The sequence below is a fragment of the Thamnophis elegans genome, chromosome 8 (genome assembly GCF_009769535.1).
Source record: "Thamnophis elegans isolate rThaEle1 chromosome 8, rThaEle1.pri, whole genome shotgun sequence".
Lineage (NCBI taxonomy): Eukaryota > Metazoa > Chordata > Lepidosauria > Squamata > Colubridae > Thamnophis > Thamnophis elegans.
In genome coordinates, this window is record NC_045548.1 from 24,975,198 (window position 1) to 24,996,581 (window position 21,384).

General features: G+C 34.5%; 1 protein-coding gene across 1 annotated transcript in view; it reads right to left on the bottom strand.

The window, feature by feature from the left end:
- ANKRD12 (ankyrin repeat domain 12) overlaps nucleotides 1-21,384 on the bottom strand; it is a 65,916-nt gene that overhangs the window by 11,558 nt on the left and 32,974 nt on the right. The window contains 6 exon segments of the mRNA XM_032222488.1: nucleotides 1,181-5,745; nucleotides 6,738-6,885; nucleotides 8,428-8,570; nucleotides 10,265-10,465; nucleotides 12,303-12,449; nucleotides 18,344-18,412. Coding sequence (XP_032078379.1) covers nucleotides 1,181-5,745; nucleotides 6,738-6,885; nucleotides 8,428-8,570; nucleotides 10,265-10,465; nucleotides 12,303-12,449; nucleotides 18,344-18,412 — 5,273 coding nt within the window.

The following is a 21,384-nucleotide window of genomic DNA, read 5'->3' on the forward strand; positions in this document are numbered from 1 at the left end:
ATGTACACAGACATAATCCGCAGTCACTCCAAAAAAATCAGGGCCAGGTCGAGGTTGACATACATATATAAAAATACAAAAGAACTATTAAATGCAATAAATAACTAACAAAAAATGCTTGTAAAGATAAATCTTTTATAAAGCAAAATCCCACATCTATATATACATCCAACAATTCTTTATCTCAAAAACAAATCATTGTCACATAGAAAAACATACATGTACTCATATGTGTTCCCTATTCTTTTTTCTGAAAAACAGCAAGAAACAACAAAAAAGACAAAATAAAGGCTGAAGAGAACAAGAAGAAAAGAGAAAGGGGAGAGAGAAGAGGAAAAGGTAACTGAACAAGGAATTATATATTATTTATATATTATAAAAAGGGTCAAATTTCTTTGATTAAATACTCTCAAGTAATTGCTAATCTTTAGTTAATTTGCAAATGCTACCAACTTTTCAGCAGTGAAGTTTGCTATTATTTGCACCTCCTGCTTCTTGTTTTCTCCTATTTCTTTTTATCAGGCTGTCTTCATAGATATTTATGGGGGGAAGTTGTGTATCTATGAATTGATATAGGATAAATAAGATGATTTTTCACCAAACTACCACACTAATACATAATAACTAAGCTAATTTGCATCTATTTTTTGTATAAAAGCTGATGAGCTATGCTCACTATGTTTGGAATTTATGTAATTTTAAAAATGGAGGAATGTACTTGAGCAGGAACTGTCAGCCCAGGAGCATCTCCAAATTGCCGAGCACCTCTGAGCAAGAGGAATGCAACTGTATTCAAAACTAAGTATTACCCTGGAATAATTTAGCCAAAGGTCCAAAGTCAACCAGTTTTGAAAAGATTCAATCTAATGCTGTTCCTCTCCATCCAGACTCTGACATTCTCCAAATACATGATTTCTTCTGTATCACCTGCCAACTTATCTAACATATAAATCAGCTGGTTGTACCATGTGCAATTTTTTCATGAGGCACTCAAGATGTCTTTTTAAAATTCTTTATTTGCATAATATGCATTTTATATTTGTTGCAGGAGCGAATGCATGAGTAAAACATGATTATGTCAAACACTGATATTGTTAACTTACAATGTAGTGGAGTTTTGAAAGCAATAACTAAGAGCCAACAATTAATTCTACAGTAACTCAAATTCCTAGTTACTTACTGTTGGAATGCATATCTTGCTCAGGGGATTGCCATCTAGGAGGTATGATCCATTGAAGGTTACATATTCATCATAATACTGGGGTGCTTGAGGAATAACGCTACATAGTAATTTACGTTTCTCTTCTATTTTCTTTCTTATATGCAAATATTCAAAATACGGATTTGCTCTCTCTGAACTGTATGGCTGAATCTCTTCTAGTTTTAGAGAGTCTACAATAGCTGCCAGAGACTGATGAGTTTTTTCTTTAGCTTGCATTAAAGATGCATTTATTTGAACAGGCTGAGGAACACGTGACAGCTTTCTTTTACGTGGATGATGTGGCTGAGCATCATCTTCCTCAGTTAATCTTATCCGTCCTTTCAAAGAGGCCGATGAATCAAAATCTCGTTCTGAGATCTGGGAGCAACTAGAAAGATTCTGCTTACTTTGATTAGCAAGGATATTTGCTCTATTCCTTGTAATTCTTTGAGGAATTTCATAGTGTTGTGCTTTGGGATCTTCTACGGCTTCTTCCAATTCTAATTTAATAGTTGGACTATATTTATGTACTTCATGTCCAGTTAACTGTGAATGGCTTTCCAAATTAGGTGGTAGGTACTGTTGTCTTTCTTCAATTGAATTGTTTTCTGCACTGTCCATATTATAAAAATTTCTATTGTACTCATTTGTAATTCCTTTCAGTGTTCTACCATTTAGATCTTGAAGATCTAGGACATTTTTATTACCAGCCATATGGGATGAACAGATGTCAATGGAATGGGCTTTTTCACCTTGGAACTGAACGTCAATTACAGTATTATCAAGTTCTTCAGCTTGTGACGTTTTATAAATGAGCTTGCTTACTGCTGATGAATTTGCACTGGAGTGTAAGCGGGGATCATTTGCAACAAAATCCTTCTCAAAATTTTGTGAAATATCTTTAGTAATATTTTCAGGATAAACTGTGATAAGCATATCTGCTTTTTTGTTGTTTGACAAGATGCTTTTTTCTATCTTTTTTTTGCTGGCAGCATCTATGTCTAAGATTGAATTGCTAGATTGAATGGAACTTTGTGAGTTCTTAATCAGAAGCTCTTGGCTGTTTGTATCTGACAAAGCTACATGCTTTGACATATACATCGTATCTGTGCTTGTCTGAATCTGAGAAGGGCAACATGATTGAACAGACAAAAATTCTGCCATTTCCTGGGATGTAGGATTTGATACATTTTCAGCATGATGATAAAAAGATTCAGAACTTTTCTGCTCTTTCATAGTTTTATTTTCAAAATTAGTTATGGCTGAGGCATTTGTTGCATCAAGCTCACAGCCTGAATAATTTGAACAGGAACACTCACTATTTAATGAAATAAATCTATCCAAAGGCACATCCCATGTTTTACTTGATGGAGTCGTATTATTATGTTCTAAATATGTATGACTTTCTCCTGATGAGCTTAAAGGAGCAGCGTTTTTACCAATTGCATCTAATGCATTAGGTTTATGAACTGGTCTACTTGGGGATAAAGCAGAACTGGAATACAAGCTGGTCAGTCCATTCTGGGAATCCTTTTCAAGCAAATTGCAACATTCATGTTTAGGAAAAGAATTATAACTTTGAACTGAGGGCAAAGTACTGTGATTATTTTCTTCTGGTACTCGGGACTGTTTTGTATTTTCATAAACAGCCGGCATACTGCATCTTCGCACTTCTACAACTGGTCTGCAATCATTTATAACAAATTTTACATCTTCAACTGATGCTGATCTAATATAAGCTGGAGGAAGTCTGTTTAAAGTAGATGCTTTATTGCGCTCTGGCAACTCTGATAAACTATCATTCTCATAGTTTGCAGGTGATTTGGCACTAGGCAAAAATGGTGAATGTGAAAAAGACATTTGAGAATCAGATCCTTCAAGCATAAAATCTGAATCATATTCAACAACAGGTCTTGGAGGAGTTAATGTAGTATGACAAGAATCCTCTGAGCTAGCAATTGAAATCATGGATATTGATCTGGAGGTTAGTCCAGTTTTTTCACTTTCTGATCTAGGAGACCTACTTAAGCTACTGTCCAATGTTAAGGATGGTTTTCCACTAGAATTTTTTATATCAACTGACTGTGATCTACTGCTGGTAGCATCTTTTAGCTGCTTATCTTTCCCAGAAGCATCTGATAACTCTGAGCTTTTTGAACGAATCAGTTCTTTGTTCTTTGATTCAGTAAGTGAATATTTTATTTTATCCTTATCTTTTATTTTATTAAGTTCAGTACAGGATCGGTTCTTTAATCTTTCTTTTTCCTTTTGTTTTATTTTTTCTTTGTGTTTTCTATGCCACTGTTCAATTTCCAAATCTTTAAGACTAAGCATTCTTTCAAAGCTTGTCTGCATCAAGTCATCATTTAATAATCTCTTTTCTTTAGGTCGAGTGTCTTTAGACACTGGTAATGGTTTAGATTTAAGCTTTTCAGTGTCAGATTTCAATTTAGATACATTATTTTGTTGCATTTTATCTTTATATTTGTCACGTTCTTTGTATCTGTCAATATCTTTATCTTTTTTATCCTTCTCTCTTCCATCAGGAGTTTTCAGCAATTCATCCTTTGGCTTCTCTTTTAAGAATAAAGTTTTTTCAGTACTGCATTTTTTCTCTTCTGCTGTTTGCTTCATGTTTGTAATTACTGAACTATCACGTTCTTTCGATTTCTCCTTTTTTTCCATTTCTTTTTCTTTGTTTCTACTCTTTTCCATTTTAGAATATTCATTATCTTTTTCAGAACTCTTGCATTTCTTATCATTGCTGGTTTTTTCTTTAGATTCTGAAAAGTATTTATCATTTTTTTCTTTATCATGCTTCTTTTCAAATCTTTCTTTGATTTTTTCTTTGTCATCAAGCTTTTTAATAGTACTGAAGCTTTTTAACTTATCGTGTTCTTTGTTTGTTTTTTCTACCTGTTGAATGTATACTTTTTCCTTTTCTTTTATTTTTTCATTATTTTCAAGAGAATCTGATTTATCCTTTTCTGCTTTATGTTCACATTTTACTTTTTTCTCTTTATCTGTATTTTTTCTTTCTATTTTTTCAATAGAAGAGTTGCGCTTTTCATTTTTTTCTCTATGATCCTTTTTTTCTGTTTATCAATGTCCTCCTTCTCTATTACATTTATATTGTTGACATATCCCTACACCTAAACAGAAAAAATCTGCTTCTTTATCAAGAAATATGTTATGCTCTTTTGTTTTCTCTTCCTTGTCATTTTCTTTTTTAGTTTTTTCTCTTTCTTTTTCTTCTCTAAAAATTTTATCTTTTTGAAAGCTTCTCTCTTTTACGTATTTGTCTTCTTTAATTAAGATCTTTTCCAATTTAGATTTCTTCTCTGACATTTGAGGGTCATGGTCTACAGTTGACGTATCTTCTGCCTCATCACTTTTGAAAAAATTTTCTTTCCAAAATTCTCTATCAAACTCAACATTCCTCTGGACATCCTTGGAATTCTCCTTATGCTTATATCTTTCTTTCTCTCCATCCTGTTCCTTTTTATGCTTATCCCTATCCTTTTCTTTATGCTTCAATTTATGCTTTTTAAGCATTTTCCCCTCCTTGTCGATCTTCTTCATCATAGTGTCAGAATTTTCAAAGATTGGACTGTTATCTTCATCTTTGGACTGTTTAGGACTGGATTTCTCACTAAATTCTAAAATAAATTCTTTCTGATGCTTATTTTTGTCTCTGTTCTTGTAAGACTTATTAGTAGAATTTTCTAAAAGAAAATCAGTATCTGCATTATGATCATATCGAATTAATTCAGACTGTGAAGTTACCTCTGATCCTTCTGGAGATAAACAAATTTTAACGTTTTCTTGTTTAAGTGTTGAAGACTGTTTTTCATTAATGCCACATGGATGTTTAGGGGATCTACTAGGAGTAATATGGAGTAAGGACAAAGAAGAATCCTCCTTCGGGCTAAATGTTTTTCGGAAATTATCATCTTCTTTACTTTTGTCTAATGATTCTAACAGAGAAACACCCAGGTTTGTCATTCTGGAATGATCTTTTTCCTGTTTTAATTGCTGATTTTCTTTATTTTTGCTTTGATTTTTTACTTTTCTTTTAACTTTTCCTTTTTGTTTATATTCATTATAAACATATTCTTTTTTAGTCTTTGCATCAGAATTTGAAATTTCTGTAACAGTACATGAAGGAGATATAATTTTTTTGTCTTGAAGAATGTCTTCATCTGAACTTTCAGAACTTGAATACAGCACTCTGGAAGGTTTCTGTTTTTTATTTTTAAATGATTTTGGAAATGATAGTTTTTCCTGGCTAAGAAATAAGTTACTTTGTTCTGTTTCAGACATATCTTCTTTTCTCAGATCTTTTCGTGGAATATGTCTATCATCTAGAATTTTCTTCACTTCATCATCATCATCATCTTTGAATTCATATTCATCAAGAGCTGATGGAAGAGATGTTTTATTAGAAACATGTTTGTTGTCATTAGCTAGAGATTCTTTCTCTGTCTCAGAATCCATATTGCCGTCTATGCTGGAAGGATTTACAGATGGTGCTTCATCAAGATCTAGAATAGAAAAAAAGGTTGCTGCTGTGGTTCATTCCTTTACTATTAATGGAAATAAATCTTATATATTTGTCATGCATTTTCTAGCTCAATTTATTGTAGTAGAAATTATATAGAAGTAAATATGAAATATGCTACTTTAAGAAAAATTAATTGTATAATAAAACACTATTATATTTATCATGGAATAATAGTAATTTGATAGGTATAAACTGCAAATTAAAAAAACAATTATTATTATGTGTTATTTAAGACTTTCAATTCATTTTACTTACTATGAACTACAATCGAGTTACGTTGTTTTCTTACCATGCATTATTTATTGCATTTATGTTCTTTTTTCCTCTTACCATAGATGTTTTATGCTTTTTCATGCCACAAGTTTAAATGACAGGTATATACAATAACAATGATAATTCTATACATACAATATATGTATGTATAGAAATAGAAACATCAGAAATAGCTGGAACAACAGGAGGCCCAAATGTTTTATTTTTATTGCACTATAATTATCTTACAATAATATGCCATTTCTGCTTCAATGACAAAAGCTAGGACCTACAGGTGTAAGGACCTCCTCCTTTGGAAAAATTGCATATTTTACAAAATTAAAATATGTTTTCTTACTTCTGTACCTGTCAAGGAGGATACTTTTTGAAGAGACTTGAAATAATCAAGCAAACCTATTTTATCCATTACTATCTCTAAACACAGCAGTTGAAAAAAATGTACATTTAATTTAATGGATTAACAAAATAATTCCAAGTTCATATTTACAATGTTTATTAATAAATTTTACATATATACCACTTTCAATTTATTAAGTCAAATTCCCTGGGTTAACTTAAAATTTGCAAGTCCTTTGATGTCAGCATTTAGCAACAAAGAACCCATTTGCAAATCCCTACTTGTGCTAGGATTTTGAAATATTGCACAATTTAAACATAGTATATACAAACACAGTTTATTTAACATCATTTTTTTCTGACCTGAACAGCCATCTTCATCATCAGAAATAGGAACTTCTCTTTTCAGTAATAGTTCCAGTTCTTCTGTTTCTGCTACATCTACAGGTCTTTCACCATGTTTATTGGCTTGGAATGGATTACCACCATGTCGGAGGAGCAACTTCACAATCTGAAATATTAAGTTCATTGTAACAAAAGCCCAATTTTACAAAAGTTTGATCAGGAAATAAACTGAAAAACTAACCTGTATTTTTAACACTCTTACTCTTAAAAATGCACCATATTATACTGATCCTATCAATAAATGATAGAATGATAGATATGATCAAAAATGTTGAAATCCTCATACTTCTTATATGGAACATGTCATCTGATTACTCTAAAGCAGTTTTTGAAGTATTGGATTAATTCTTTAAAAAAAACACTGACTATTTATTAGCCTACAATGTTTAAGGATTTTTACATAATAACCCTATAATCAATTTCTGCCAGCTAAATAAAAATAGGACTTGGCAGAACTTTAAATACTCTATCAAAGCAAATATTATATCAAAACCTGACATATAAAAAGGCTTTGACATAACTTGAAACATGTCATCAAGACAGATATTTTATCAAAACATGATAGAAGAAGTATTAATATGTTTGAGCTTTAGTGTTGGAAAATACCATAGACAGTTGCCGGGTGGGGTGTGTGTGTAACTGCTCAGATCAACCCCGAATTCTTACTTGAAACAAAAATGACAGGCTCAGATTACTCTATTTGTCATATTATATGAAAACCTAACTCCCTGGAAAAGTCTATAGTACTGGGATAGATGGAAGAAAAAGAAGGACAAGCAGCAAAATGGATGAACTTACATACAATGGCAAAAGGCACATTATTGGAGGACTAGGTTGAGGACACATTCTCCTGGATAAAATCTATGTGGTTGCTAAAAGTCAATACCAATTTGACCCTTAATAAATTTCCCTTTAGTAGGACAAGCTTCCATTCCCTGCATCTCTAAACTGAGATACCAGACATTACATACTTAACTCTCTGTATCTTGCTCTTTGCCATCACAACTTAATAAAGGAGCTTCTTTCCTTATAAAGATTCTTGAAACATTAACCTAGGTAGATTGTCTATGGGGATTCTCAGTCATCAGATCATCAGTGTCCTAAAGGTGCTTTTAAAAAAGGTAATCGCACTTTCTGATTTTTCTTAAAGACATTTCACTTGTCATTCAAGAAACTTCTTTGGTTCTTCAGAATTGAAGAAGCTTCTTGGATGAGAAGTAAAATGTCTTAAAGAAAAATCAGAAAGTCCAACTTCCTTTTTTTTAAAGCATTTTTGGGACACCCATGACCTGGATAACTGAGAAGACCTATGAAGATTCTGTGTTTCCTTTGCAGGCTTCTTTCCTCAATGGCATTAATACTGTGTATTTTTACAGATAAAATAGTTGAGCTATATTGTGTAATTCTTCTTTATTGCCATATATATTATTGTTGTGATTGCATATGATTTGAATCTCTATCTTAATAGATACCTTTAAATGCACAGTAAAATAATCACCATTGCCTTTTCCACCGATGCTGGTAACAAATTATTCATATCCAAGGGCCTAATTGATAATATAGGATTCCTTTGCTATATTCTGTTTAGTAAGCTTTATTAAAAATAAACACATATTATGTATTTAATTTTTCCATGAATGGTATCTACCTTCCGATGTCCACTGCTTGCAGAATCATGGAGTGGTGTATCATCATCTAAGCCTTGAGTATTTACATCTGCCCCTGCTGCTATCAAGACTTTAGCAACATCATAATAACCAGCATTACAGGCTTCATGAAGTGGTGTCCAACCTATAACAAAAGGCAGAACATAATTTTAGTTTTATTGTTTTGCCTTTCCAAATTTTTGAAATGCAGATAGTATTTTTTATAAGTAAGCTTTAAATTAAAGCTAGAGTATTGTTTTGTTTTATACATTGCACATAATACAGTTTGCCAGACCTGTACTTATTTCATTGCATTTATTAAAATCAAAATGTTATTCTTTGTTACTCCACTTTTGGGGTTGTACTAATGCCACATACTTCCAAACTATTTATATCTACCGTATTTTTCGGAATATAAGATGCTCCGAAGTATAAGACACACCTAGCTTTTGGGGAGGAAAACAAAAGTATCTGCCTCTGCCTCTCAGCAATTTGCCTCCTTGCAACAAACAGTACAGACAATATACACTGTTTGTAGTGTTATATTTCAGACTATACTTGTACAGGTGCTGTTAAAATTGATGTGCTTTCTGGAAGTATAGTTATTCTCTGCTATTTAAAAGAATAGCACTTTTTAAAACAACAGCACTGGGCCTCTTCAGATCAAGCATTTATTTTAAAAAGCTTCTTCATTTTGTTAAGGTGTCTAGAATAATAATAAAGCAGTCTTTAAAAAATAAGTCTAATAATTTGAACATTCTATCGGCATTTATAGTTGTTGACTTACCTCCTTGCAGCAAACAGCCTGATTAGCACAAAAAAAAAAAAATCTGCCTCTCAGCAATTTGCCATGTGGAGCAAACAGCAAGTTTCACTTTCAATTTCTCCCGATCATCAGCTGTTACAGGCTGCAGGGATTCCTATAGTTCATTGAAGCCTCTGCAAGTACCGTTTGCTGCAAAGAGGTAAATTGCTGGGAGGCAGAGGCAAAGGGTTGAGGCTGGTGGGTGGGTGTGACTACATTCAGTGTGTAAGACACACTCAAATTTTCACCCTCTTTTAGGGGAGAAAAGGTGCATCTTATACTCCGAAATATACGGTAGTGGACCTGGATAAAACTCCTGCAGAATCTGTCCCATCTAGATTCTATTTGAATCTTGAATCGCCTGTAGATAAGGTAAACGTTCAGGCATTTGAGGTCCAGAATTGCCCTCCATCCCCCTGAACTCTTCGAGACCACAAAGAGGTTGGAGTAGTAACCCAACCCCTGTTCCTCCATCGGGACTGGTTCCACTGCCCGAATTTCCAGCAGGTGCCGGATGGCAAAGGCCATCAGGTGGTGACGGGTCAGATCCCGAGATAGGGGAAAGGTCCTGAAGAGTGTCGGGGGCAGAGAGAGGAACTCCAGGCGTAGGCCATTCCGCACCATCAACCTGACCCAGGCATTTGTTGTTATCTGATCTGCAAACTGCTCCAGGTGGCCGCCTATGGGAAGACTTTGGTTGAAGTAATTTCTCCTTGCAGAAGGGATGGCCGCCTACCCGTAGTCCCTCCTGCAATTACCATTGGAAAAGAGGACATGTTTCAGTTTCCAGGTGAAACTCTTTTTTCCAATTATACCTAGACTCTAGAACTCGTGAGAGGTGGGAAGATGACTATTACCCATTCCTCTGCTTCTAAGAAACTCTAAATATTTGAATTCACTGCTTTTTAAAAACATATTGTAAAGAATCTTACAGTAAATCTGGAATTCAGTTTCATATTTGATAAGGGACCAATAATTTTATTAAATGTAAAATACATTAGTTAGTCTTAAAACTGACTACTCATCAAACTTACCTGCAAAATCTTTCACGTTCACATTTGCACCAAGACTAATTAATTCTTTAACTTGCTTAACATCACCTCTAATTGCAGCTGTATGTAACGGGGTTTCCCCTCGTTCATTTCTTTTGTTAACTTTATCTTTTTGGCGTGAAGAGGAGCTTGGTGTTTTCTTTTGTGTGGTCACTGTTTGTAAAGGGTGATTTAAATTAGGATCTACAAAAACAAAGTTCAAAGTATGAAATCAGTAAAAAAATTCAAAAATGAATGTTAACAAATTCATTATTCAGCTATGTAAGCACATACTCTACTTCTCATTCTTTCTCTACATACTTTCACATTCTCTCTCCCTCCTTCCTTCCCTCCCTGCCCTCCCTCTTTTAGCATGAGGATTAAGGCATCACACTAGAAACCATAAGATTGTGAATTCTAATCCCAATTTAAGAACAAAGCCAGATTAGACCAGTCTCTTAACTTTAGGAAGCAGACAATGTCAATTCACTTCCAAAATCTTGCCAAGAAAACTGCAGGGACTGCGCTCTACATGGGGCTGCCCCTGAAGAGTTTTCAGAGACTACAATTGGTCCAGAATGCAGCTGCACGAGCAATACTGGGTGTACCTAGGTACACCCATGTTACACCTATCCTTCGTGAGCTGCACTGGCTTCCCATCGGTCTCCGGACACGCTTCAAAGTGCTGGTTATTACCTATAAAGCCCTACATGGCCTAGGACCTGGATATCTCCGTGACCGCCTCCTGCAACATACCTCCCAGCGTCCAATAAGATCGCACAGGGCAGGCCTTCTCCGGGTACCGTTGGCCACACAATGCCGTCTGGTGGCTCCTTGGGGGAGAGCCTTCTCTGTTGCTGCCCCGGCCCTTTGTAACGATCTACCCCCTGAGATCCGGACCCTCCCCACTCTCCCGGCCTTCCGTAAGTCTGTTAAGACCTGGCTGTTTCGGCAGGCCTGGGGCTGTTGATCTTGACTGAACTTCAGCCCCATTATAACTGAGTGCATGTTGTGTTTTCCGTTTTTAAGTTGTACTGTCTTGTGTTTTAATCTTTTTAAATATTTTTAAAATTGCTTTTATGTAAGCCGCCCGGAGTCCTTCGGGATTGGGCGGCATACAAATCTATTAAAATTACAAATTACAATTAATTGTCTAAGCACTTGCCAGCAATCAAGACTGATTCAAAGGTGTGGGGAGGAAAATGCTTGGTATCTCTCTATTCCATTTTAATATACAAACCATCAGAAAATACAAATCAGATTCAGACCATGGCAGACTAGTCAAGTGTTTGCAAAGATAAATTGATACTTATAGTTTCAATGCTTATCAATTAACCTTATTAAATGATATTATAATGCTGAGATAACTTCATTTTCTCAACTCAGCTCAAAAGTGTTGTGAGTCACTGATATATAATAAAACAGAATGAATGCAATTAATTAAATATAAAACACCCGAATCTAAACTTCTTAATATTAATTGCTGTTGAACCAAATATAATCTAACATTTGTAAACAGTTTATAATCAGAATAAACTGCATTTTTGTTGATACCTGATAAGATTAAATTTTAATGTTAGTTTTAAATAAAACTCCATTATTTTCAAGTTTACTGTATTTAAACTAGCCTGACTTGGAGGGAAAATAAATTGCAAAATAGTATTGTCAAATTAAAAATAAAAATAATTTAATTGTCAAATCAAGCCATGATTTAAATACTTTATTTTACTTTGCAACTACTAAAGATAGTTAATCAACAAATCAAACCTATGTATGTGTATTCAGAATACATGTCCCAGTACTTAGTAAAGCTTTTTGTCATGAAGGATGCCTCAAGATTAATCATGTTCCATTAATTGTCAGAGTAAAAGTAAAGTAATTCATTTTTTAAAATAATGTTGACCTATTATCCCAATCATCCCAAATCAGGAATAAATTGCAGTGCAGTTCCAATTAAAATCCAAATGTCCTGGTATGTTACCTTACCTTCTACATGCCTTTGATTAGAGAGTCATATACAAATGGAAGGAGTTCTGTTTACCTGGGCTGTTGTCTCTTGCAGTCATCTGCATAAGAAGGGCCATCTGTTTACGTTCTGATAATGGGTAACCAAAAAGAATGCTAACAGGTGCTGTTTTTTTATTTCCAGCTTCCTTTTTCATTTTCTTCTTTTCTGGAACTTCTTTCTCTGGAAATACCAGGAGACTCATAAGAGCAGCAAAATATTCCCAATTATATCAGGTTCTAAATAAAACAAACATCTTCAAATTGGGAAAATAACTTTCTAAAGCTGTTAAATGACTTCCTTATGTTGATGGAAATCCAAAAACATTAAATATTCCTTCTGCCTGAGTACTGAGTAACTGAGAAGTACATAGAGCATTGGTCATAAACTTTGGAGAGTCAGATTCAAATACATGAAAAGCAACATGTTTTACTCTAGGGCACTGATTTAGTCAAAACACCTCAGCTCAATTATGCATAGAAGGCTTATATAATGAAGATGATAAATGAAGTCTATTTTATCAGCATAAACTCCTAAAATGGATGTATAGCTGGAAAAGTGGTACTGAACTGCTTCTTCATTGTTTATACACACACAGGTATACATATATATATTATACTATATATTAATGTGTGTGTGTGTGTATGCGTGCGCAAACACAGATGAATAATGGTTGCAGCATTGCCTTTAATGTGGGAGACCAGGATTCAAATCTCAGCTGGTACCTAAACATACCAATACGTGCCCTTTGAGCAAGACCCTTTAACATTTCATCCGTCTATCTCAAATATGAGAGTGACACAAACTAGGAAAGTAATACCAGCACAGATGTCTCCTGGATCAACAAGATCTGTGTCAGCTGTTGGGGAACCAGGACAATCTGACAATAAATGGACTACTAGAACAAACCATAAATGGACTAGATAAGAGAACCTTGAACTGATGAATGCTACTACTAAATCTTAATGAGAGGGGATATGTGAAGCATATAAGGGAGGTACGGATGGACAAAAGACCTACATCAATACTAACTGAAAAACAGCTAAATTATCTGATTCTTCAACATAGTAAAGGGAAGCTGCTCTCTGAAAAAGGCCAACTACACATAACATACCAGACTCAAGAAGACCTACTAGATATGCAGCCAACAACTGAAGCTGGAACATCACTGTTACCTTCACCTTTAGAGAGCAGAGCAGCTGAAGTGAGGCATAAGATAATGGATAAAATAGCTGTAGTCAACCTTCAAGACCAGTTACCAAGACTTAGTGGAGAAGTACCATCCAACAGTACTAGCATTAGCATGCTAAAAGATGCCAATAGAGCCTTCACGACAATTCCTATGACTACTATAACTCAAAACGATGAACAGATATACTGTATGGCATAACTTCTGTAATGCTGGAGATGCTTGGCTACATGATCAAGAACAGCACATACCCACCCTCTAGAAAATGAGGTTAGAGGCTAAGATCAAGGCAACTTAGACAGAGATTAGTCAGATGGTGGAATTACAGAAGGGTGTGAAGATTAAAGATAAGGTTTGGCTACTGAAAAAATACAAGGGCCTGACTCCATCTGAAGCCTTAGAGACAGCTACACAACTGGCTGCCAGATAAGGAGATATGCTAGAAAAGCAGAGGCCAAGAAGATAAATGTCCTGTTCTCCAAAGAACCATCCAAAGTATGCTCAAAACTGCAGTGCAACAACAAAGTAACAGCAGATCTATGAACAGCAGAAACTGAACAGTATTGGAAGAAGATATAAGAGAAACAGCAGACACATAACACCAATGCAAAGTAACTGCAAAATCCGAAAACAGATAAAATTAATTTCCCAAAACAGGAACCAGTCGCCATCATATTAACAGACATCCAGCAAATAACCACACTTATTGGCTAAATAAAAATAAAAATCAGCAGTGCATGAATGCCTAGCAATACAGATGAACCAACTGCTAACAGCAGGCTCCCTCCCAGGCTGGCTAATACAAGGAAGGACAATACTGGAAACAAATCCATCCAACTACCAATTAATAACTTACCTTCCCACAACATAGGAAGTCCTATCAAGGCATATGGTACAGGACAATATGGGCCAGTACATGAGCACAGCCCAGAAGGGCATCGGGAACCACCCCAGATGATCCCGACATCACATGGTCATAGATCAACCATACAAGACTCAAGATCTAGAAAGATCAATCTGAACACAGCCTGGATTGACTACAGGAAATTCAATGCCACACCCATAGATCTGTGAATGACTGGTGATGATATACAAAGTCAACAAGACACTAAGGGCCTTCTTCAAGAATTTAATGGGACTGTGGAATACTACACTGGAGTCAACTCAAGGCAACCCAAACCAGACAAGACTCAAGGTGCAGACTATGTAGAAAAGCTCAAAGACGGTCCAATACATAACAGCAGGCTATAAGATTCAGGCAGGAACAGCATATACTGAATGACAAAACCAAGGATTTGGCACTGTATACATCTGCACAGTGTTGGGGCCAGACCCACCTAAGTCTCCATGGGAGATTCCACAGAAGGTCAACAGAGCTAAGATCCTGTGGGATTTCCAGATCCTGATGGACAAACAGGTATTGGCCAAATAACCAGACATTGTGGTAATAGACGAGGACCAGAAGAAAGGAATGATAACAGATGTAATCGTACCAAGTGACAGATACATCAGGAAAAAGGAGTATGAGAAGTAGAATACCAAAGTCTGAAGAAACTAGAGAGGATGTAGAAAGCAAAGGCCAAAGTGCTCACAGTGGTGGTAGGAGTAGTCAGGCTGTGACTCCTAAGATGGGAGAGTGGTGCTACCATAACCCAGGAACAACATGAGAGCAATTTGTTCAAAAGAGTACAGTGCAATAGCTAAGATAGTGCGCAGAATACTCAAACTCTGATCCAAAGCTGCTTTTTCAAGAGACAACTGAACTTTCTCTTGAAAAAGCACCTTTGGGACAACCATGATCTGGATGACTGAGAGTCTCCACAGACCTCAAACTCTGAGGCTTCTGGTAGAAGACAGATATTGAAGAAGAAACATATTATTATGAGAGTGAGATAATATTTTTTAACTAAAAACTATTTTACTTATTTTCATAATGGAACATCATGATTTAAAATAGTATTTCTCTGTATTGGCAAAAACAGCTGGGAAAAATAAGAGAGAAGATGGAATACAGAAAATAAGACTTCAGTATTTCCTTTCTATAACATTTTACACATAATGCCGTATTCTATAAGTTTTTCACTTGATGTGTTGGTTTATTTAACAATTGGATTTAGTTTGATCATATGACTTATATCATGTGATACAAAATAAATGTCTTCAGAAATAATATAGCAGAATAGTAATTTCCATATCTTCATCCTAAATAATATAATTTTCATAGGAAATTCATAAATAAAAGTAATTATTTTTGTAATTGAATTTCATTGTCCTTGTTAACTGTACTTTTGCCATAATTATAATTTGTAATGTTTCATAAATAAGTACACATACTGATATTTTCTATATTTATGGCATTTTTCTTGGAAGCAACATTATAACATGAAGAAAAATGTACTGTTAGTAATATGACCACATATTCAAGAGCATTATGACTCAGTTACCTATATAACTCTGCAAATTTGTCAACAAGGTTTATTCTGATTTTATTATGATGTATAAGATAGTAAGCTAAGTTCCCAATTATAACTACATTGTCTCGATATTCCTTCAAAATAAACCAATAATTTTCATGTTGTGAGATCAGGTACATCAACTGGATGTACATGGAACCAGGAGAGAATTGATGGGAAGCCATGTTTACTCTAAAGATAAAATGAAGTGAGGATTAATATGCACCGATCAATAACTTCTCAACTTTTTTTTGCAACTATTTTAATCAGCAATTCTTCTTATAGCCACATGACTTAATTTCTCATCTTTTACTGGGCTATACATTTTCCTTCAAACCGCAATGATTTTATCTAAGAAATGTTGAAATCACTTCCCCATTCACTGAACACACAGAAAAGCACACACGCACGCGCACGCACACACACACACACACAGTATTTTTTCTGCAGTTTTGTAATAGGAAAAAACGTAGTGGTGCATTTGTTATTATATTCTGTAGGAAAATGAAATTCTTCTATAAAAATAGATTTTTTTAGTTTTTTAAACATCACATAAACTTACTGTTAATTATTGAGCTGTTGTATTGTATCAAAAGTATGTGAAACCTGAAAAATGCTTTTGTTATGGATAAGATTTTTTTCTGTATTATATATTGCCTTTCAAACTAGGTTTAGTAACAAAATTCCCTTTTCCATTTTATTTTTATTTTTTTCTGCAAATAAATTATATATTGAACAATTGTGCCATAGTAATTTACATATTTAATATTGTCATTGTATTAGTTTGGCATACTTATGAGCAAAAAGTAGGATTGCCATGTTTATTAGCCTGAATGTCTTGCACGGGGTGCTTTTGTAAATCTAATAAAACAGGGAGGTCAAGCTTGTCTGGCATAATTTATCATTTGTAAATGATTTTCTAAGAAATACACTACATTGCCAAAAGTATTCGCTCATAACTGAATCTGATTATTTGGATGGGTGAGCGAATATTTTTGGCAATATAGTATATACTACTTGTATAAATACACTATTCATATTACATTTGCAAAAAACATATTTAGCAACAGAAGTATTAAGGACATTTTTACAATTATTTTATAGACCAATACAAATACTTAAACACAGCTCAGGATCCTAGTTCTCAGAAGTTCCTTTTGCCAATGGAAGAGTTTCATTGCTCTTTCCACCCTGGTACTCCACTTCTGTCTGACAAAAACTCTATGGGTTGCAGAAAGTAGGTATTTTATAATATAAGGGCAAGTAATCCCAAGATATCACATCCCCCCCATCCCCTCCACCCATTCCTTAGGTGCTGGGACTGGACTTTTCAATTATGTTAGCCTGGAGTTAATGTGACAAATACTTAGCCCAAGTCAGTGCATATGATGAGAAAAAAGTTAAAGAAAAAATATTTGCTAAATTGATATCATTTCCATCCCTTTTTGCCTAAGTTGATATAGCAATAGTACTTAGACTTATATACTGCTTCATAGTGCTTTACAGCGTGGCCCGACAAAACCGCTCTCGTCAAAATAGCGGTGACAAAACCGTGTCGCTAAAGCCGCGACGTCATCACCGTGACGTCATCACCGCGGCGACAACAGCGCGGCGACAGAAGGGCGCTTTAAAACAGCGCAGCGGCAGCAAGCCGATTTAAATTAAGGTAAGGGTTAGGATTAGGTTTAGGGGTTTGGTTTAGGGTTTGGTTTAGGGTTAGGTTTGGGTTAGGTTTAGGGTTAGATTTAGGGTTAGGTTTAGGGTTAGGGTGCTGAGGGCTTCGGAAGGCGCGGATTTGCCCTCTGCGGTTATGTTGTCGCGATAGGGTCGCCTTTTTCCTTAGCGATTCGGACGGCGTGGATTTGCCCTCCGTGCTTATGTCGGCGCGGATAATGGCTTCGCGGTTTTGTCGGTGAACCGCTTTACAGTACTATCTGAGTGGTTTACAATGTCAGCATATTGCTCCCAACAATCTTGGTCCTCATTTTATTGACTTCAGAAGGATGGAAAGCTGAGTCAACCTTGGACTCTCAGGATTGAATTCCTGCTGTGGGCAGAGTTAGCTGACATGTAAAGTTTTAGATGTGAAAATAGATTTCCTGCTTCATTCAATACATTGTTCTAGATATTATAGATTTTATATAAATGATGCAACTGTATATGGAATCAAAACTGCTTTTGCTAATAAATTAGTGGTTACTTCATGGTAACTGCCATATTCCTCCACAGGTGTTCATTGGAATGGAGAAATACTGCATTTAGAAGTAGAAGTTTAATCTGCATTTTTAATTTTCCAATGAAAAGAGTAAGATTACATTTATATTAATAAGTAAATTATTTGCAGCCTGTTCACTAGTACAGAAAATGAACTGCTGTGATGACATTAACAATTTTAAAGAAGCAACTATAATAAGTACACCTGGTAATCTATTTACCTGAATATGTCCTGTAAGAAGGGATTAATCTCTCCCCCCAGTTTTCATTTGTATGTCCTGGATCTGAATCTATAGAATGAAGAAGACATGGGAGAAAGGGATGGAGAAGAGCAAGACGAAGGAAGTGTGGCATACAAGATAGATACACTTCACATGATATTTTGGATTTTTCATAGCCTCTATCTACCACCAATTAGTGTCATTTAAAGATCACTAACAAACTCTAGAATAATTCCTACTTGTATTAAACACACTAGTGATATCAAATAAATATGGATATTATTATATTGAAATATTGAATAGTAATTCAAGGAAGCACATTAATGATGTAATTTCATTTTAGTGCTTCATTTTAGTGCTGTTTTATATGAAAGTATCACTTTAATTAGTATCAAATTTCCCTTATTTATAAATTGACACACCTTTTTCAGGTGTTGATTGGCTTAGTAACTTGTCTGCTTTATCCGAAAAGACTTCACTGTTTTTCACTGATTCTATGCATATTTATTATATTTTGCCAATAACGAGAGGGGTGGATGAAGTGAAAGAAAAGTTTGCACAGATTTAGCTAAATCATACTTCTACAAGAATATTCAGATGAAAATTTTTTCTTCAAGAGATCATATAAAGTTTTAAATATACAAAGATGTAGCTGATATTTACTTTCATTTTTAAAAACCTGAATGTGCTGAACTGGAGAAAAGACCTAAAGGACCACCAATATGAAATAGGGTCATTAGAGAGAGATGAAATAGTTCTATAACAAAATATAATTTCTTAGATTTTTCCTTTACTTTACTGAAGGCAAAAGATGGAATATCGTTTTCTCATGCATTTTTTCCTCTGTGGAAGATAAGACTGAATAATAGTGACTGGTCCAAATTGTTTTAAAGAATTTTCATACCTGAAGGTTGACTTGCACCTCATTTTCGATGGCTCTAATTCAACACTTCAGCCACTATAACATAATTGCTTAATCGTATTTGAAAATACGCTTTATAGCTTGTTTCATAAAATATCATTTTATTAAATCTAAAATGAAAACTATAATTTATTAAAACTAAGCCTAAATCAAGATTCAAAGAAAGGAGGGTTAAATTAATTCACTCTTTGAAGTTCTGCAAACCCATGAGTAAATGTTAGTATTGCATAAAGAAATATTTGATATTAAATAAGGCTATGAAGCGAAATATATTGTATATGTTGTTTTGGGTCTCCTCGGTTTCTAAATGGGAACACTACATTATGCCTTCAATCATCTTAAAATGAATAAAAATATAAAAATAATAAAAAACTGCACAAAGGGCCAGTAAGCATATCTTAATGTAATTTATAACCAATATTGTTTAATTTTCTTGGAAATTAGTTGATGTTTTTAATATAGTCAGAATATATTACACATTATCAGCAGCAACAAACATTAACAATTATAAATTTCTGAGAGAAAAAAATCATGGTTGTATGTGCTTTTTTAATTGCATCACAATTATTAAAAACTTGATTCATGACCATTGGAATCTGAATTACATTTCCAAAATTATTTTTGGTTTTAAATAGTTTGTTCTTACTAATTAAATATTAATTTATTTCTCTCATAAAAGCATGTTACTATTAAATAACAGAGGAAAACCTCAAATTAAAGAATACACAGATACATGCACACAGACATCCACAAAGAAACATTTCAAAATCTTAAGAGATCATTAAGAAGCTGGAGAGTCGAGTTACAACTAATCTCCAACTTAGAATCTTTTGTTTTGAGCCCAATCGCACTGAAAAAAGTGACTCGCAACTGGTCCTCACACTTACAAATGTCGCAGCATCCCTACCATCATGTGATCAAAATTTAAGTGCTCAGCAACTGTCATGTATTTACAATGCTTGTAGTGTCCTAGGGTCATGTGATTGGCATCTGCAACTTTCCCAGCCAGCTTTTGGCAAGTGAAGCCAATGGGAGAAATCAAATTCACTTAATAACAGAATGATTCATTTAACCTGTAGTAATTTGCTTGATAAACATGGCAAAAAGGATCATAAAATTGAATGGCGTGGCTCATTTAACAATCATCTTGCTTGGCAATGAAAATTCTGGTTTCAATTGTGGCCATAAATTAATGACTATGTATACTTTTGAATTTCCATTAAATCTAAAAGTATATTTGTTACAATGTAGATCATTAGATAACTAGTTTTGTGTAATGATTAAAGTGCTGATCTAGAAACCAAAGATGGTATGATGCAGTCACTTTCTTTCAGCCCAATCAATCTCACGAAGTTGTTGTTGGGAAAATAAGAGGCAGGAGTACTAGATTTGTTCGCAACATTCAGCTATAAATATAAAAATGGTAGTATAAATATCAGATTATAATAATGTGTATAAATACATTATTATAAAAACAGCACAAATTATAGCATTCATGAAGATTCATGGTAGCTGTTTAATATAAGATAAATTTAAGTTTCTGTTCTGGACAACTTCAGCTGCAGTTAGTATATTGAAGGGACAACTTCAACTTCAGCTTTTATATCAGGGCCTAGTCAGACAGAGGTTTTGACTATTGCATCTGCAATCTACAAAATAGCAGTTTGTAAATTTTACTCTATTAATAGATTGAATCACCCAGTTTTTTGGAGGACACCTGATGGGGCGGAATTTCTTGAAAGCAAAAATAGGTTACCATGTTTCAGAAAACTATAGTAATTAGGAACCTCTAACAAGAAACTACACAAACCTATCTAATCTTATTATTACATTTTTGGAAGCATTATAGGAAATATATGTTCATTCCTGACCAATTAAGCATTTCTTCAAGGTGAAAGAAAAGGAAAATATAGGATGACAGGAATAAGATGGCTAAACTCAATTTCAGTGGCAGATTGGTGCAATATTGGAAGATCTGAAGGACTAGGTTGAGGACAAATCATTCTGGAGAAAATTTAGCTATATGGTTGTTAATAGTTAACACCAAGTTCATGGCACATCACCATCACCCCAGAGATAGGTTTCTGCGAGTTCGCCACGGATCAGGCAAACTGATAGT